The sequence below is a fragment of the Aotus nancymaae genome, unplaced genomic scaffold (genome assembly GCF_030222135.1).
Source record: "Aotus nancymaae isolate 86718 unplaced genomic scaffold, 86718_ANA_hifiasm-v0.15.2.pri h1tg000006l, whole genome shotgun sequence".
NCBI lineage: Eukaryota > Metazoa > Chordata > Mammalia > Primates > Aotidae > Aotus > Aotus nancymaae.
In genome coordinates this window covers 96,134,655-96,153,311 of record NW_026988417.1, presented here as the reverse complement: position 1 = coordinate 96,153,311, position 18,657 = coordinate 96,134,655, and the positions used below count along the sequence as shown (strand labels likewise).

Sequence of the window (18,657 nt, the reverse complement as noted above, 5' to 3'; positions counted from 1 at the left end):
TGCCAAAGTCCAGGGGAAACACGGGGGTCGGTAACGCGCATAAAAACTCACCATGTCTGCGACGTGGCGGTGACAGGGCACTGACGCCAGCCAAAAGGTTCCGGGGGGCCGGCCCGGAAGTGGCGTCACCGCCGGCCGAGGGGGCGGGGCCTGGTCGGGACAACTACAACTCCCGACATGCTCGGCGGCAATACGTCACGGAGCGTACCAGAATATAGCTCCTCGCCGACTGCATAGAGAGGCGGGTGGCCGAAGACTTATGCTTGATGAATTCTCTCAGTTAAGTCTTTTCTGTCCTACAGACGCTCACACATCCTTCTGTGTGTTCTTCAATGCGGACTCGAATCTCCTCCTATCCCCCCGCAGCGTGCTTGTAATGGATTCTCCCGTACCCGGGGCAACACATCACAATCAACGCCAGGTCTAGCAGAACGTGATGAGGCGGTTAGCGGCCCGGGCGTCTAGCCGGCGGCTAGGAGGCCTAGCCGCTCCCGCAGCGCGGTTAGTCTGAACTACCTGGGGCAACCTGATCTCGGCTGTCGGAGTGGGTATCATCGGGAGAGGTGACTTGGTCCTCGCTGACGCCAGGTGTTGCCCCTTAGATGCCTGCCTCTTCCGAGCCACCGTTTACTCCCTGGGAAATAGATTGATCACCTCCTCCACTTTTCTGCCCCCTCTTCACCTCCCACGACACTTTATCCGTACCTTTCTTACCTTTCCAAGGGAACGTGCCATACTTCGGCTATACACTATTTTCTTGTCTAATAGATGCTGCTCCTTGGGGCAGCATCTGTGCCTTCTTAAATCTGTGTTTCTAGTTTTTACCAGCAAGCCTGGCCCGAAGGGGTTTGCAGAGTCTATGTTAAATAAATGAATAAATTATTTCGTAAATGTTGCTCAAGAAGAGCAAAGTAGTGGCGGGGGCCGGGCGCGGTGGCTCACGCCTGTAATCCCAGCACTTTGGGAGGCCGAAGCAGGCGGATCACCTGAGCTCAGGAGTTCGAGACTAGCCTGGGCAAAATGGTGAAACCCCATGTCTCCTAAAAAAAAAAAAGTTAATAGTGGGAAAATTCTAGGCAAGAATTTCTTCCCTCCCTCCTCCCTCCCTGGCTGACTTGTGTGCCAGGAGCTGCGCGGACGCCGGGATCCCGTGAGAGGGAGGAACCTCAGTCTTGCTGCAGGTCCTGCGCTTGTGGAGCCAAGTGTCATGGGGCAAACAGCTGTTAGTGAAAGGATCCCTCACGACGAATGTAAGCTGATGGCCTAGCAGAGAAGCACGTTGAGGGCTTGGAAGAAGTACACTGCACTGTGATGGAGTTAAAGAAGTGATTAAGAAACTGAGCAGTCCGAAGAAGCGGTGTTAATGGCGAGGGGTGGGGTGGGGAGAGAAAGGGGCGGTATGCGGACGTAGCTGCCTCCAGAGAAATGGCATGGACGATGGTCCTGTGGCTGGAGGGAGCCCAGCCTAAGGACGGAAAGAGGACAATTGCAGCCAAGGGGCCACAAGGGGGTTTCCATGGTGACAGATGAGGCTGGCTGATAAAGGGCCTGAGACATTTAGGCCCAGTAGCCGCACAGGAATCCTTTGCGGTTGGGCCGTGGGGTGGAGCTTTGAAATATACTGTAAATCAAAGTACTGCATCTTGACTGAAGTTTGGTTTTAAAGCATCCCTGATCAATGGAAGAGGTAGGATGTGGGGAAGGGTGTTATGTTTGCTTATGTTTTACTTTAAAATGCATCTTCACTTGCCCCTTTGATGTTACACATTAGCAGTGATTCATGCTCAGGTGAGCCACTGTTTCAGGCAGGCTTGCAAGGAGGCACTGAAACAGCTTGCTCTAAATTTAAGGTAGAAGGCCGGGCGCGGTGGCTCAGACCAGCCTGGACAACTTAGTGAAACCCTGTTTCTACTAAAAATACATTAATTTTTAAATAAGGAGTTGCATGTTTAATATTTCACCTTTGTTTGAAGTGGTAATTTCCAAAGAAAGCTCAGAGTTGAAGTATGCCCATTAACAAATACTCAGAAATCATTGTAGAATTTTTGTTTTTGTTCTTGTTTTTATCTTGCCTAAATCATTGTTCTCTTCCCCATTCCCTTTATAATTTTATGTGGTGGCACATGCCTGTAATCCCAGCTACTCGGGAGGCTGAGGCAGGAGAATCACTTCAATCCGGGAGGCAGAGGTTGCAGTGAGTGAAGATGGCGCCATTGCACTGCAGCCTGGGTGACAGCGAAACTGCGTCAAAACAAACAAACACAAAAACAAAAAACAAAACTCCTAGACTGGAAGTGGGAAGTAATTAGAACTGATAATCAATAATCACTTTTTTCCTAAATTTTTCCCCTTTATTTTTATTGTCAGTGTAAAGTAGGATTTTGCTATAAAAGAAGTGACCCTAAGGAACCTTTTGACGTTAGCAGTATAGAGGGCACCGCCACAAGAAGCCACCATGCCTGTGGAAGGAGGAGGGAAAACGGACATGGAAAGGATTGGCCTCTTTAGTGAAATGGAATATATTACTGTGGGTGATAAATATGTGTCACCATTTAATCGTAAGTATATTTGGTTTTCTCTATGAAAGAATAGTGGGTATTTTCTATATAAAATTTGAATTTAATATTTAAATCAAATGATATTTTAATAGTTTATATTTTAAAGCATTTATTTCTAAAGTTGGTTAATTTGTAAAATTTCAATGGAGTTAAGCGATAACTTTATTTATTTATTTATTGACAGAATCTCTTGTTACCCAGGCTGGAGTGCAGTAGCCTGATTATAGCTCACTGCAACCTCAAACTCCTGGGCTCAAGGGATCCTCCCATGTCAGCCTCCTGAGTCCCTGGGACTGCAGCCACACACTACCATGCCCAGCTTAAATATTTTGTGGAGAAGGGGTCTCACTATGTTGCCTAGGCTGGTCTTGAACTCTTGACCTCAAGAGATCCTCCCCACTCAGACTCCCGAAGTGCTGGGGTTAAGAGGCCTGAGCCACTGCATCCAGCAAGAACTTTATTTTATGAGAATAAGAATATCGTTTTATTAGGCTTCTCCATCCTCATTTGTTGTCCTCATAGGTGATTTTATTTCTTTCCAAAGGTGGCTGGCAGTTTTCTCCCAGAATATTTTGCTTAGATGGGACACTCCCTTATGCAAACAGCATTTGCATTTGCATCCAAGAAGGCCATCAAGGCCGGTGCGGTGTCTCACGCCTATAATCCCAGCACTTTGGGAGGCCGAGGCAGGTGGATCACGAGGTCAAGAGATCGAGACCATCCTGGTCAACATGGTGAAACCCTGTCTCTACTAAAAATACAAAAAATTAGCTGGGCATGGTAACGCGTGCCTGTAATCCCAGCTACTCAGGAGGCTGAGGCAGGAGAATTGCCTGAACCCAGGAGGCAGAGGTTGAGATGAGCCGAGATCGCGCCATTGCACTCCAGCCTGGGTAACAAGAGCGAAACTCCATCTCAAAAAAGAAAAAAAAAAAAAAAGAAGGCCATTAATTATTACCTTCCTGAGAAATGCAATGCAAATGAATGGCTGAGGGGTTTTTACGAAAGTCATAAGTAATAAAAAGAGCAAATATACATGAATATTTAAATATCTCAGTTCAATTTTCGGATATCCAATTACTTCTAAATAATAATACAAAATAAAACACTGATTTGGAGACATCTCCAAGATACGTTGTTAAATAAAAAAGCAAGGTGCAGAATAGTATATATAGTGTGCTAAGAATTAGCAGTGTGATTCTTCTGAGAGAGCATTTTAAAAAAATGAAAAAGGATGTGTATGAAAACATTCACTTGAACATACCTGAACATTCTTTGGAAAACAAAATGATTATCTCTTTGCCTGTGGAAGAAGAATTGGGTGGCCAAGTATGGGAAAAAGACTTCTTGTGAAAATGTTCGAACTTTTGAATTTGGTACTATTTGAATGTATTACCTTTTCAAAAATTGAGGTTGGCCAGATGTGGCTCACAGCTGTAATCCCAGCACTTTGGGAGGTGGTGGCGGGAGGATTGCTTGAGGCCAGAAGTTCAAGACAAGCCTGGACAACATAGTGAGACCCTGTCTCTACAAAAAATACAAAAATTAGCTGGGCATGGTGTCATGTGCCTGTAGTCTCAGCTACTTGGGAGGCTGAGGCAGGCAGTTGAACCCAAGAGGTTGAGGCTACAGTGAGCCATGATCACACCACTGCATTCCAGTCTTGGTGACAGAAGGAGACCTTGTTAAAAATAAAAAAACTTTAAAAAAGTCAATGATACAGATTCACATTTTAATAGCCAGTTGAATTAAGGATTGTATGCACTTCAAAGCATTCTACACATTACCAAAGCTATCTTCAAATAGAGCTCTCCTAGATCTAAATTATGAAAGAAGTTGTAAATACTTATTAAAACAGCCTTTAAAGAAATTACTGGGCTACTAGTATTTCATTGTATAAGTTCCACAGTTTAAAAATCTGTTCTCTTGTTGATGGACATTTGGGCTGTTTTATGTTTTTGATTATTATGAATAAAACTGCTATGAACATTCTTGCTAATGTCTTTTAGTGGCCATAGACACTTGTGTGTCTTACGCATATGCCCTAGAGAGGAATTGCTTCCATTTGAGTATGAAACACCCTTCTCTTCAACCTGCGCACGTACTCTTACTGAAATCTCACACAATGCTTCCTAGTATATAGTTGGAGAAACATTGAATTAGATAACTTTAAGGTCTCTACCAGCTCTAAAACTCAGAGTATATAACCAAGACCTTAAATATTAAAAGGTTTTGATGAAAACCGCTTAGGTCTATTGTCAAGATAGTCATTCACACAGAGAACAGGGAAATTGTTCTCTTATTTGTCATGTCCTTTAATTGAGAGTAAGCTCAAAATTGTAACATTCCTAATTTATTTTTAAAGGACCCTTTAATGAGGCTGCAAGCAAAAATAAACAGATGCTACCTGGGGGATCCAAAAAAATGTCCAATCTTCAGGCAGGTTATTTTGATCCCCATTTTGTAAGGATTTTTGAAGGTGAAGGCTACGTGAATCTGAATCAAGTGAAGAGACGGGATATGATGCAAGCAGCCAAAAAGAATCTAAACAAAGCCTTCCTCCCTAGTAGTGGAGATAAAAGGCCGTAAGTGTTTTGGGGAACGTCTTAAATAGATTGTTTGCACCTTTATCCCTAAATTAAATGTTTGTTTTTCTGTAGGACTTACTTATGTAAAATGAATTTTTAAGTACTATTCTTAGTTTGTCTTTGGTGGAGATAGTTGTATTGGATGATTTAGATTGAAAAGTAATCTGGATTAAATATATTCTCATCATATTAAAGTTTGGATTATCTATATCACTGTGGTCTATTTGTTGATACAGTAAGAACAACCTAAATAAAAAAAAATTGTTCAAAAACCTTGCAAAAGTCAGACTGGAAAAAAAATTGCCTTTAATTATTATGTCTGTGCCCTTGACTATTTTTTCTGCTGTTAAAGAAGAATAAATAAAAATGTAAGGCTGGGTGCAGTGGCTCATGCCTGTAATCCCAGCACTTTTAGAGGCCGAGCTAGGAGGATTGCTTGAGGCCAGGAGTTTGAGATCAGCCTGGGCAATATAATGAGACTCCATCTCTACAAAAATTAAAAAATTAGCTGGGTGTGGTAGCATGTGCCTGTAGTCCCAGCTACTCAGGAGGCTGAGGTGAGAGGGTCTCTTGAGCCCAGGAGTATGAAGGTACAGTGAGCTATGATTAAGCCACTGTACTCCAGCCTGTATGTCAGAGTGAGACCTTGTCTAAAACGAGACCTTGTCTAAAAAAAAAAAAAAGTGGAATTAAGAGAAATTTTTTTTTTTGAAATGGAATCTTGCTCTGTTGCCCAGGCTGGAGTGCAGTGGTGTGATCTCAGCTCACTGCAACCTCTGCCTTCTGGGATCAAGCGATTCTCCTGCCTCAGTCTCCCTAGTAGCTAGGATTATAGGCATATGCCACCATGCCTGGCTAATTTTTGTATTTTTAGTAGAGATGGGATTTTACCACGTTGGCCAGGCTGGTCTTGAACTCCTGACCTCAAGTGATCTGCCCAACTTGGCCTCCCAAAGTGCTGGGATTACAGGTGTGAGCCACTGTGCCTGGCCAGAAATTCTTTTTTGATAAAGAAAATAATTGATCAAAGATACATGATTTTAAAATTATTGTGAAGATATACTCATGGGGTTTAACAGTATCTTAGTTATGACCACTGTCAATGTGAAGGATCTTTTCTTCTTACCATTCAATTAGTTTAACATTAGACCATGTAGTCAATGTAATGTTATATAACTGAGATTTAAAATGTAATGTTCATTCACACTCAATAGCTTTAACTCAATTTATTAATTTGATAGATAACTGAAGTCTAATTTTGTGCTTATTTACTGTATTTTTTGAGACAAGTTAAACTACATTTGGATAAGTTGTACTTCCTTCTAATTCCAGTAGGCAATGTCAGCCAAAATTATTGTCTCTCTTAAGAGTGAGGATTTGTGACTGGGCACAGTGGCTCATGCCTATAATCCCTGCACTTTGGGAGGCTGAGTTGGGCGGATCACCTGAGGTCAGAAGTTTGAGATCAGTCTGACCAACATGGCGAAATCTCGTCTCTACTAAAAATATAAAAATTAGCTGGGCTTGGTGGCGGTCACCTGTAATCCCAGCTGCTCAGGAGGCTGAGGCAGTAGAATCACCTGAACCTGGGAGATAGAGGTTGCAGTGAGCCGAGATCATGTCACTGCACTCCAGCCTGGGCAACAGAGTGAGACTCTGTCTCAAAAATAAAACAAAACAAAATACAAAAAAGAGTGAGGATTTTCGGTGGGTTCAGTGGCTCACACCTGCAATCCCAGCACTTTGGGAGGCTGAGGTAGGTGGATTGCTTGAGTCTAGGAGTTTGAGATCAGTCTGGGCAACAGGACAAAACCCCATCTGTACAAAATATACAAAAATTAGCCCAGCGTGGTAATGCATGCCTTTATTACCAGCTACTTGGGAGACTGAGGTTGTAGGGAACGCTTGAACCAGGGAGTTTGAGGCTGCAGTGAGCTGCGATCGCACCACTGCATCCCAGCCTGGGCAACAGAGTGATACCCTATCTCAAGAAAAAAAAAAAGATTGAGGATTTTCTTCTTTTATTTAATTTTATCTTTTTCTACCTTTTGACACTTTTGATAGATTTGAATTATTTATTTATTGTTATTACTGTTTCTTGAACTTTTTCATTTTCTTAGCTATAAATTCAAAAATGTGATTTTTTACCTTTACTACTTTCTTTCTTTGTCATGGAATATATATATATATATTTTACCCTTGAAATAACTTTTTCCTATTTTTCAGTCTTTTCTCCTGCCTGTGATAAACTTTTACCCATGTGGTAATAATTGGGAATTGCTACCTTAATACATTAGTTTATAATATGCTTATATTCATCTGTCAGCCAAGAAATAATAACAGTTTTATAATTAAATAAGCTTTCCTTTTTTAAAAAAAAAAATTCACAGATATGTGAAAAACATCTGTAATTTAGTGGATACAGAAAGTGTTTCCAAAAAGAGAGACTGGTGTTATAAATAAGATACCCTCATACAGGCACTTATTCAACACCAAATTATGGAACCATAGGCATGTATGTATGTATGTGAGATGGAGTCTCTCTCTGTCACCCAGGCCGGAGTGCAGTGGCGTGATCTCGGCTCACTGCAACCTCCGCCTCCCAGGTTCAAGCGATTCTCCTACCTCAGCCTCCTGAGCAGCTGGGGCTACAGGTACTCGCCACCATGCCCATCTAGTTTTTTGTATTTTTAGTAAAGATGGGGTTTCGCCACGTTGGCCAGGCTGGTCTCAGACTCCTGACCATAGGTGACCCGCTGGCTCAACCTCCCAAAATACTGGGATTACCTGTGAACCACCACACCAGCCCCTGGAACTGTAGGCACTTAGTAAATTCTAAATATAGTGACTTTTAATGCTTGTGTTAAATCATGTTCTGGGTAAATTATGCCTGTCTGTGCATAGTTCTCCTTTCTCTGCATTATCCTTCCTCTATTTCCTTATAGACTTAATATTTGCCATTTTAACCTCCTCCTTTTAAAACGTCAAAACATCGTATTTAAGATGTGGCTTAGGGAGCTACTACGGAACAATAGGCGGCCCAGTCCCGTTCTTCAGCGCACAGTCGAGACCTCGAGAAAAATATGAGGCCCCTGGAAGGAATTTATACACCAGCCCGGGAAAGAAAGGAACTGGATATGGGTAAGACGTTTTTAATACTTTGTCATAATATTTGTTTCGAAATTTTTAAAAATTAAATTTTTGAACTCTGAAGTCACCATTGCTTACTTTGCTTCCTTAGCTATGCAAATATTACCATAGGTGAACAGTTTTCACACGCTGCCGACTTGTATGAGGCGCCAAAACAAAATTATAAGGTAAAATAATCTGTTTTGAATGTTTCAATTTTTCTTTTATTTAGTTAACTTGATATTAACAATTCACTTGAGATCAAATTTTGTTTTGTTCTATCTATTTGTGTCACTGGGGCAAACTCATGTTTATGAATTGTGATAATTTCACTCTTTTATTAGATTTCCATATCTTGCTGTAGATCCTCTCAGCTCCTTCCGGGATGAATTTTATCTCTTGCTATGACTTACCACATGTATTTTACATCTCTCTACACTAGCTTTGAAACTTCTATTAACCTGGCCTGATCAACTATGTTCTATTTTAAGTAAAGGGTCATATCCTGACTCTTAGCCGTATTCCCGCCGCATCCTACTATCTGTGCCTGCAAAAGTAATGGCAATGCTTTTGGGCTGATCAAGAAACCATTATGATGAGCACATGGGATGGAGGAATGAATGGTAGGGTGATGGGAAAAAGTGGAAGTTAGAGGATGGATGAATCCTAGGAGGAGAGAGAGTTAAAGGATAGGAGAAAACTGCTCGCTTTATTAAGTGGCAGAGATAAAAACTAAAATGTACTAGCATATGCCTCTCACTGTGTACAATACTTGACTTATGATGACACCCGTTCACTTATATGGGGAATGTCTATGTGTAAATAAATAAAGGAACTCTTATAAATTTTAGAACCATATGAACATAATTTCACAATATCAAGATAACACAAAGAAAGCTGATTGTAATGGAAAGTCAAGTTAATCTAGACATTAAGCATTAAATGGCAATCACTTTATAGTTTTTTGTTTTTACAAGCATGCAGGCTTTAACAGTTTTGCTATGGTGATTTTAAGTACCAGTGGAATGTGAGAGAATAATGACCAATTTTGCAAATGGCCATGTCCAAACTCAGGAACAGTTTTCTGTTAAATTGGGCAGAAACCTTGTTTCTTATAAAATAGTGTGTAAACTACTTTTCATCCATAGGAATAATAATGCATACATACTACATAACTATGTACAGTGGAATTTTATGGTGGCTCAGTAATCTTTCACCCTCTACTTATTGGGTATAAGATAGTTTTCTCTCTTAACAGGAAAAGCTTTTTTATTCTCATTTTTAGAACTTATGCGTAAGTCAGAAATTTTATGGTCCTAGATTTGCTAATATTCTAAAAGTAATTTTCAAAATGTATCTTTTTCTTTTAGTATTTTTAAGAGGTTACTCCACTGTCTTCCTGCTTTAATTGTTTCTGATGAGAAACGTGTTGTCTTGCTCATTTTTGTTCTTCTGTATGTAACGTGTCCTTTTCTCTACTTTTTTTTCCTTTTATGACTATTTAGTTTGATTATGATGTGACTTTGTGTTGTTTCCTTTCATCCTGCTTATGCTTGGGGTTTATTGAGTTTCTTGGATCTATGGGTTTATAGTTTTCCAAATCAAATTTGGAATATTTACATTATTATTTCTTCAGATATTTTTTATCTGTCTGTCTTTCTCTTTCCCTTCAGAGATTCCAGTTACATGTGTATTAGGTCTCTTGAAATTGTACCACAATTTACCAATGCCCTATTAACTTTAAAAAAATGTCCTTTTTTCCTTCTCTGTATTTTATTTTGCATAATTTTTATTGATGCATCTTCAAAGTCACTAATAATTTTTCTGTAACTTTCAATCTGCTGTTAATGTCAACCAGTGTATTTTTAATCTCATACATTATGGTTTTGCTCTCTACATGTCTCTACTTAATTTTTTGAGCAAATAGAATATGGTTACTGTCTTAATGCCCTTTTCTGTTAATGCTAACATCTATATTAGTTCTCGGTTAATTTTAAGTAATTGATTTTTCTTCTCAGTATGGGGGTCATATTTGCTACTCTGAATTACTGGCAATTGTTTACTGGATGTCAAATACTGAGAATTTTACTTTGTTGAGTGCTGTATGTTTTTGTATTCTTATAAGTATTCTTGGGCTTTGTTCTGGAATGCTGTCAGATCACTTAGCAATGGTTTTTATTTTTTCAGGTCTTGCATTTAAGATTTGGTAGGTGTGATAGGAGCTATGATCAATCTAGGGCTAATTATTCCCCACTAACAGGCAAGACCTTTCTAGGCACTCCATCTGACGCCCTGTGAATTAAGAAGTTTTCTTGCACAGCTGATGGCAACCAGCACAATTCCCAGTTCTGTGTGAGAGCCAGACACTGTTGCCTCACATTCTTTCAGGTGGTTCTTTTTGGCTTTGAATAGTTTCTCACAGATCTGCTCATCAGTATCCAACTGAACATTCCAGGGCAGGGGTTGGTAAAACAAATACAGTATTATTCTGGTAAAAGGTGACCATGCTCTAGCAAAAAGTGATCCTAAAACATTACATTATAATCACATGCATGAGAATCACTGAGGGTGACTGTTAAAACTGCCAATTAATGGGCCATACAGCAGACCAGTGCCATCAGAAATCTTTGAGGGAAGGGCTTGGTGATTTGTAATTTAAATAACTTATCAAGTGATTCCCATGACACTTAAATTTTGCAGAACACTGCCCAAAAAGATCAATAGAATAAATTTTGAGTACCATTGTTGTGATATGAAAGGGTGGAGAGCAGATCACCAAGAATGGATGAATGTCCTACAAGGAAGGAGGATAAGCAAGGGCAAGAGAAAAATCCAAAAAGAGGGATGGATTTGGAAAGTGCCACATTGGGGTTCCTAGTAGCAGAAGTTAGTCTTCTCTCAAATAACTATCTGTTGTAGATTTCATTTATCAAGTGTTTTCAGTTCAGTTTGTTGAATTATTTACCAGATTTTATATTTGCAAAAAGTGAATATGTATCAATATTCACTGTATGGTTGTCTTTTTGAATCTATATTTCATAATGTGATTTTTTGCTACTTTATTAATAGACTGATTTTTATACTTAGCATTTCTGATAGAAATGATTACGACATAGGAAAAAAGTGGCTGCTGTTTTGCTTTGAATACTAGATAGCAAAAGATATTATGAAAATGTTATATATACATATATATCTATACATATATAAATATATATAAATATCTATACATATATATGCATATTTATATGTATATACATATATAGCGATGTATACATATATGTATACATATATACACATGTATACATATATACATATATATGGATATATGTATAATCTCATATATACATATAAAATATTTTTTAAAATTATAAAAATGTTATATATACACATCTCCTATATATAAAATCATAGAATCTCATGTATTATATTAAGGGAGAATAATAATGTCCTCATTTACAGTTGAAGATGATGTGACACTAAAAGATAACTTTCCCAGAGTCTCTGTGAAATGCTATGAAGCAGGAAGGGCTTGAACTAGAGACAAGTCTTTTTATACTGCATCATACTGCCCAGGTAGTTAATGTAGATTTGTTCAGGTGATAAGGTCTCAGTACCACAAATAAATTTGTATCCAAAATGAATAATCATAGTTCTGCTTGTCTGTAAGTAGACATATCTTTTGTATCATAAAAATAGAACTTAGCAAATTAATGTTTTAAAAAAGTACACCTAGCAATATGTATTTAAGAATCAGGTTTATATTAAAATGTAAAAGATTTAACTCTGGGTTATATTCAGTTTGTGTAATTTATGCTATGCAATTTCAAATTTACAGAAAGTGAATGAAGAACACCATCGTTTACTTAAAGGAGCACCATTTAAGTTAAATCTTCACCCAAGGGACTATTTTGATGCTAACCCTTATTTTTCTGAGGAACCTTTACCACCAATTAAAAGAGAAGAGAAGAAAGAAGCAATTTCAAAGACTTTTAAACCTTCTTCTCCTGGTAAAAAGGTAAGTTAACAATTTTAGGATGAAAAAAATTAAGCATTATAAAGAAATACTGTCTCTTGCTGTCAAATGACTTTTTCCCATGTATATAATAAACTTTTGTTTGTATTGATACCAAGAATCATGCCACCCATTTTTACAAAATTACATGAAATCACCAAGTATGAATATAGTGTAGGAGATAATGAAGCTCTTGTCATGAAGTAATTATCGTCTCTTCAAATGTATTTGAATTTATACTGATTTTTTTTTTTTTTTGAGACGGAGTCTCACTCTGTCGCCCAGGCTGAAGTGCAGTGGCATGATCTAGGCTCACTGCAACCTCCGCCTCTCGAGTTTGAGCGTTTCTCCTATATCAGCCTCCAGAGTAGCTGGGATTACAGGTTTGTGCTACCACGCCAGTGAATTCCTAATGAATTTTTGAAGTGCTTCTCTACACCCTAGGTCTAGTTTTTCTTAAAACCATAAAAAGCCAAACCATCCTTTAGGTTTTGAAATGGTAATTAAAATTAACTATCTCCCTACTGCAGAAGTTAACAAGTGATAATAAAAATTAAAATGCTTCAGCAGTTTATAAACCTTAGTCTATACTTTTTTTCTGTAAATTGCCTGTTCATTTTTCTTGCAGACTTTGTATTTCAAAGTTTATATTTTTAATACTGTAAGATGTCTTGTAAGATCTCTTCATATATTAAGGGTACAACTTTTGTTATTTGTGTTAAAAATAATGTTTTAAATCTGTTGGATCTTTGGTTACGGTGTTTTGTGCTGTTCAGAAATTTAATAAGTTGATGTAGTCAGATTTATCAGTCCATTGTTGGTAAGGTTTATGTCATTTTCAGAATGGCTCTCTTTACCACCAATATTAGAATAATGTGTCTTCTTAATTTCTTCTATTAGTCCTATCCTTTTGCATTTAAATATTTATCTAAAATACATTTTGATGTAAAGAGTGAGGTAAGAATCCAGCTTTTATTTAGTTTGGGGGTATGAGGACACTTTGGGCAGAGGGTGGAAATGTTCTGTATCTTAATTGTGATAGTCATTTCAAGGGTGTAGACATCTGTCAAAACTCATAGCATTGTACACTTTAGATGGAGTATAGTTTATCATAGGTGAATTAGACTTTAATAAAACTGATTTTTTAAAAATCAAGTTGTTCCTAATATGACTGATGGAATAATTCATTTTTTAACACCATTACTTTGAAATGCTGTTTTTATCAAACCCGAAATTCTTATTTTTGAAGGTATATTTCTGAGTTTTCATTCCATTTGACTATTTCTGCCCAAAAAAACCTTTTAATTTCTATTATGTTTAATAGTGAGTCGTCTAGTCTCTTCTTACTCTTTAAAATTATGCTGGCTGGGCACGGTGGCTCACGCCTGTAATCCCAGCACTTTGGATCATGAGGTCAGGAGTTCGAGATCAGCCTGCCCAACATGGTGAAACCCTGTCTCTACTGAAAATATAAAAAATTACCCGGGCATGGTGGCAAGTGCCTGTAATCCCAGCTACTCCAGAGGCTGAGGCAGGAGAATCACTTGAACCCAGGAGGCAGAGGTTGCAGTGAGCCGTAATTGCGCTATTGCACTCTAGCCTGGGCAACAGAGTGAAACTCTGTCTCAAAAAAAAAAAAAGTTACGCTGGTTATTCTGTCATATTCTCAGAACTTCAGAATTATTTTCTAAAGTTCCAAAAAGAAAAAGACCTTTGATATTTTGTTATAAAATTTACTCTTTATATTTTTGGATATATTAACATTTATTTTATTTTTTTATTTTTTATTATACTTTAGGTTCTGGGGTACATGTGCAGATCATGCAAGATTGTTGCATAGGGACATCTATCTGTTTTGTGTAGGTTTTCTATTTCTTTTTGGTCGATGTTGATTATTTATATTTTCTTAGACAGACAGTCATTTCATTCAGGTTTTTGAATTTATTCATATAGTTTACAGAAATATTATTTTATATTTTTGATATTTAATATAGGTATAGACTTTCCTCACTTCTTTTGCATTCTGGATTCTATTACAGATTTAGCTATTAATCTACTTTTTAAAGCATCACTTGGATTTATTTAATCTGTTTTTTCTATTTTTAATTAATTTTGCTTTTATACTTTTAATTTATTTAAGCTTTCTTAAGTTTTCTTATTATTGTGATCTTTAGTCCATGTGTTTTCAGTCGGGAAAACCTGAAAACTTATAATCGTGTCTTTAAAATGAATTAGATCTTCATGTATATTTGGCATAGATACTATAAGAAAAGGGTGCCTAATTAAATGAGTTATGATTCTATAGAATTTTCCTGGTGACTATATAGAATATAAAGTTTTAAATTCTGTCAAATCAGTTTAAAAAGTCAAAGTAAATATTTCTGTCTTGTGTATAGGTTGAAACATATTTTGATTGACTTCTCTTAGTCTACTACAAGAACAGTAAAGCAGATCTCATTTGCCTCTCACTTCTATTTCGATATGCTATTGCTTACAGCTTTTTTTTTTTTAAGTATCTTCTCCATCACTGACTGCATTTAGTAAACTCATGGTGTGCCATCCTCCTTGTTCCCCATTCTCTATCAAAATACATCTGACCTAGGTTTTCCCTTACTTAATAGACTCACTTTCTAACTAAGTGATAGCCTGGTCTGATAAACTCTAAAATATTAACGCTTGACAATAGTTTAGACTGTTACCTTACTATAAACATTGTCATTTTTATAGAGAGCTTTTGGATTATGATGTTTTGACCCTATAAAGTTGGTGATAGGGAGACCTTTTGATGGTATTTGAATTAAACAGTATCATTTCCTTTAAAACCAACTCCACAGACTACCAAAACATGTGTGAACTTCTTCACAAGCTAATTTTGTAGAGGCATTTTACAAAATCACATTAAGTTGTCTCATTTTTCTTTGCAGCCTGGTGGAATGAAGGCAGGAACATTTGATCCTTACCCATCACATTCTGCCGACCCTTATGTGACTAAATTGGCAAAGATTTCTGGCAAAGACGATAAGATTTTCCACCCACCAAGTGGACCAAAGAGCAGACCAGTTGAAAGTATAATGACTTTGAATGTCAGAAGGTAGGAATATCTCACACTTAGCTTATAAGCCAACAAAAAATTGTTTCCAACTTTTATCCCTTTTCAAAGTAGTATCTTTTATTTATACATACTTTTTAAAATGACAAGTTGGGGTGACTTTAGACATCTCAGCTCCTTCCATGTCCAGGTACCTGCCCTCCCTCGTAGAAGTTATCTCTCATCTTCAGAAATTCTCAGCTGAAAAAGCCTACCTTATCTGCACCAAACCATTCTGTGCATAATTTTTAAAGCAAATCTGTAGCGCCTTAGTGTGAGTCATTTGAGACTAGTTAGATATTCATAGCTCAGTTAGCAGTACATGTTAACATTGGCTGTTTCTCAAAGGGAGTTTCTTAGCAGTTGTGAGGAATCCTAATGATGCCTGAGAGTTCTGTCTTTAATGTTGAGATAACGTGAAAATAGGAAATATTCTGGTTAATTAAAAATGCCAACATAACTATAATGCTTTGAGAAAAAGTATATTATCAAAGTATCTTAAAACTTTAATTTTATCCAGGTTTTTTACACCCTCAAAACTGAAAAAGTTCTTTGGAGTAAAAACAGTCAGTTATTCTGTGTCTAAAGGACGCTAAATTTACATTCTTTTATAAAAATGGTAGTACATCCTTATCACTTGAGGATAGTAATTATAATACTAACATTACTATTTCACACACAAAAAAACTGCCCTTCACTACAAAGGTATATTTCCGATTACAGGCATGAGCTACTGCGCCTGGCCGGAAATATATTTTGAATGGCGGCTTAACCTATATGGGTTTTATTATATAATATGCTAATATAGATGATGGCAATGACTGATTTTTGCCTATTTTATCTACTCTTTGTAGCACTTTGGTGACAATTTTGTGGAATAAGTAATTGATTTTGGCCTAGCAAAATTCACATTTTATGAATAACAAAAACTGATCTGTGTCACTGAGTCACGATTCCCCTAGATATTCGGGTAAATGTATGTAATTTAAACTGTTGTCGACAGGAATATTATCATCTGTGGGCTAGTTGATAGAGTATTGGACTTAGAAACAGGAAGATATGGAGCTTTTTTCGATCTTTTTAACCTTTAACCTCTGGCAAGCCACCTGTCACTACTCTGCCCAACTTCATCTAATAAATAGACGGTAAAATTGGAATTTTCCTCACCACACTCACCCTCTGATAGATGGAACTTTGTGTGTGAGGGGGAAAGGGGACAGTATTTCAGCTTTTCTGTGTGTTATTTTCTATCCAGAGAATAAACCTGAGAAAGTTCTATGATGCTGTAATGTGTTTGGAGCAGGGAGAAAGAGAACAATAAGTGATTGTTCTTTTGAAAAATCAGAAGTTTATCCTCTGTTTAGTAATTTTGAATTTATTGACATCTCTTTCTCTTTATATACATTATCAAAACATTATCCTAAATCAAGTTCTAGCTTTTTTTACCCTAATTTTAAAACTAGTAAACCTTTGGACAGTAGTTGATTCTGTAGTTGTTTTCCTTCTTCAATTTTATCTTCTAAGTATATATGGCTTTAATGAAGTATTTTAAGTTGATGAGAAAATTTTGGTTTTGGATTGTTAATACGTTACAAAGAGCATTAGTTTTAAATTTTTTAATGAAAAAAGTTTTTATAAGAATGGACAGATAGGCTGGGCATGGTGGCTCATGTGTGTAATCTCAGCACTTTGGAAGGCCAAGGCAGGCAGATTGCTTGAGCCCAGAATTTTAAGACCAGCCTAGGCAACATGGCAAAATTCTGTCTCTACAAAAAATATAAAAATTAGCCGGGCATGGTGGTGCATGCCTGTAGACCCAACTACTTGGGTGGCAGAGGCAGGAGGATTGCTTAAAAGCCTTGGAGGCTGAGGTTGGTGTGCACTGTGATTGCACCACTGCACTCCAGCCTGGGTGACAGAGCAAGACCTTGTCTTAAAAAAAAAAAAAAAAAAGAATGAAGAATGTCCAGGTATTTGACCTGCACCTATAAAATTAATGTGTGTTGTTTATTTTCCAATTTTAGGGCACTTAATTCAAAGAACTACAAGACTGCTTCAGTACCATCCTATTAGCAACTGGAAGACAAGTAGCTTTCTAGATCTTAACTACCAGTAATTCATTATCAAGAGCTAATTACTTCAAAAAATATAATGTTATGGAGCAGATAGCTCAAGCATTTAAAAGAAATTTAAGCCTGCAACTCTAATTCTCTTCCTTATTTTAATACTACTACTTAATTAATAAATAGTATTTGCTACTAACACGTGGTTGCTGATTTATGTTTTTAGATCTGTGTTTCTGAGCAGAATATGTCTACACATTTTATAAAGTCCTAAAGTGCAATCTGTCATTTGGTTTTACTTCTAATGTTGAAAAATTGCAGGGTTGGAGGGGAGGAGTGGAAGTGGCTGCTGGAAGGGTAGAAAGTACACAGTAAATTCTTGCTGTTTCTTCTCAGAAGTATTGAAAATTGGACTGATAGTGATCCAAGTGTCATAGCCTACTAAAGCATTCTTAACATAAAAGAGAAATGTTAGATCCATTTATATTATTACATAGATTCAATATATACACATGATACAGTGAGGCAAATGCTTCGGCTTATATGGTAACATGCCCTCCATTTGTGGCTTTATGTAAAGCATCAGATTATTTAGCCAGTGGCAGCCCCAAGATGAGTTGAGGGGTTGAGGGGGAATGTACTTGTTAGCTGAGTATCTTATAAAAATTATGAAGTTGGAAGATGGTTGAAGTCAGTCTTTGGGGTCCTCCCATGTTCCTCTCTAGCTGTCAAGCTGCTTCTCCTGAGGCATCCCACCTAGGCCTCACCTGCTAGTCCCCAAGTTATCACTTCTCCTCCTTCACCTACCCTCTCTTTAAAAAATATCTGCTCTTAAAAGACATGACTTAAATATATTACTGTAATTCATAGTGAGCTAACAAGAGCCCTCATTCAACAAGGGTAGGGGCTGGTGGTGTTTATATTTTAAAAGGGAAATGTAAAATATCTATATATCAAATAATGCATTGGGAAAGTTATCTTTGATAAGGGTATGATATGGCATGGCTGTGTCCCCACCCAAATTTCATCTTGAAATGTAGCTCCCATAATTCCCACATGTTGTGGGAGGGACCTGGTGGGAGTTAATTGAATCATGGGGGCAGTTTTCCCCATACTATTCTTATGGTAGTGAATACGGCTCACAAGATCTGACAGTTTTAGAAGGGGAAACCCCTTTGCTTGGTTCTCATTTTCTCTCTTGCTTGCTGCCATGTGAGAC

The 18,657-nt window shown here is 37.6% G+C and overlaps 1 protein-coding gene across 4 annotated transcripts; it reads left to right on the top strand.

Moving 5' to 3' along the window:
- The first annotated feature begins 217 nt into the window (after positions 1 to 217).
- On the top strand, positions 218 to 17,673 carry CFAP96 (cilia and flagella associated protein 96). 4 transcript variants are annotated; one of them, XM_012452843.2, is made up of 8 exons: positions 218 to 544; positions 2,368 to 2,558; positions 4,924 to 5,143; positions 8,150 to 8,287; positions 8,388 to 8,463; positions 12,111 to 12,290; positions 15,212 to 15,378; positions 17,400 to 17,673. In XM_012452843.2, exons 2-8 carry the CDS (start codon positions 2,456 to 2,458, stop codon positions 17,446 to 17,448), a joined length of 933 nt encoding a protein of 310 aa, XP_012308266.2. In that variant the 5' UTR covers positions 218 to 544; positions 2,368 to 2,455; the 3' UTR covers positions 17,449 to 17,673. The 4 variants fall into 4 exon arrangements, with proteins under 4 accessions (XP_012308266.2, XP_012308265.2, XP_012308263.2 ...); XM_012452842.2 differs by having other exon boundaries at positions 218 to 563; XM_012452840.3 differs by lacking the exon at positions 218 to 544 and adding an exon at positions 551 to 1,687 and having other exon boundaries at positions 17,400 to 17,672.
- The last annotated feature ends 984 nt before the right edge of the window (positions 17,674 to 18,657 follow it).

Bases quoted from the DNA above. Each gene is read 5' to 3' on its own strand.
- CFAP96 (XM_012452843.2), top strand. From the start codon at position 2,456: ATGCCTGTGGAAGGAGGAGGGAAAACGGACATGGAAAGGATTGGCCTC. The intron at 8,288-8,387 runs GTAAGACGTTTT...TTGCTTCCTTAG, and splicing joins AAGAAAGGAACTGGATATGG to CTATGCAAATATTACCATAG. The intron at 15,379-17,399 runs GTAGGAATATCT...TTCCAATTTTAG, and splicing joins ATGACTTTGAATGTCAGAAG to GGCACTTAATTCAAAGAACT.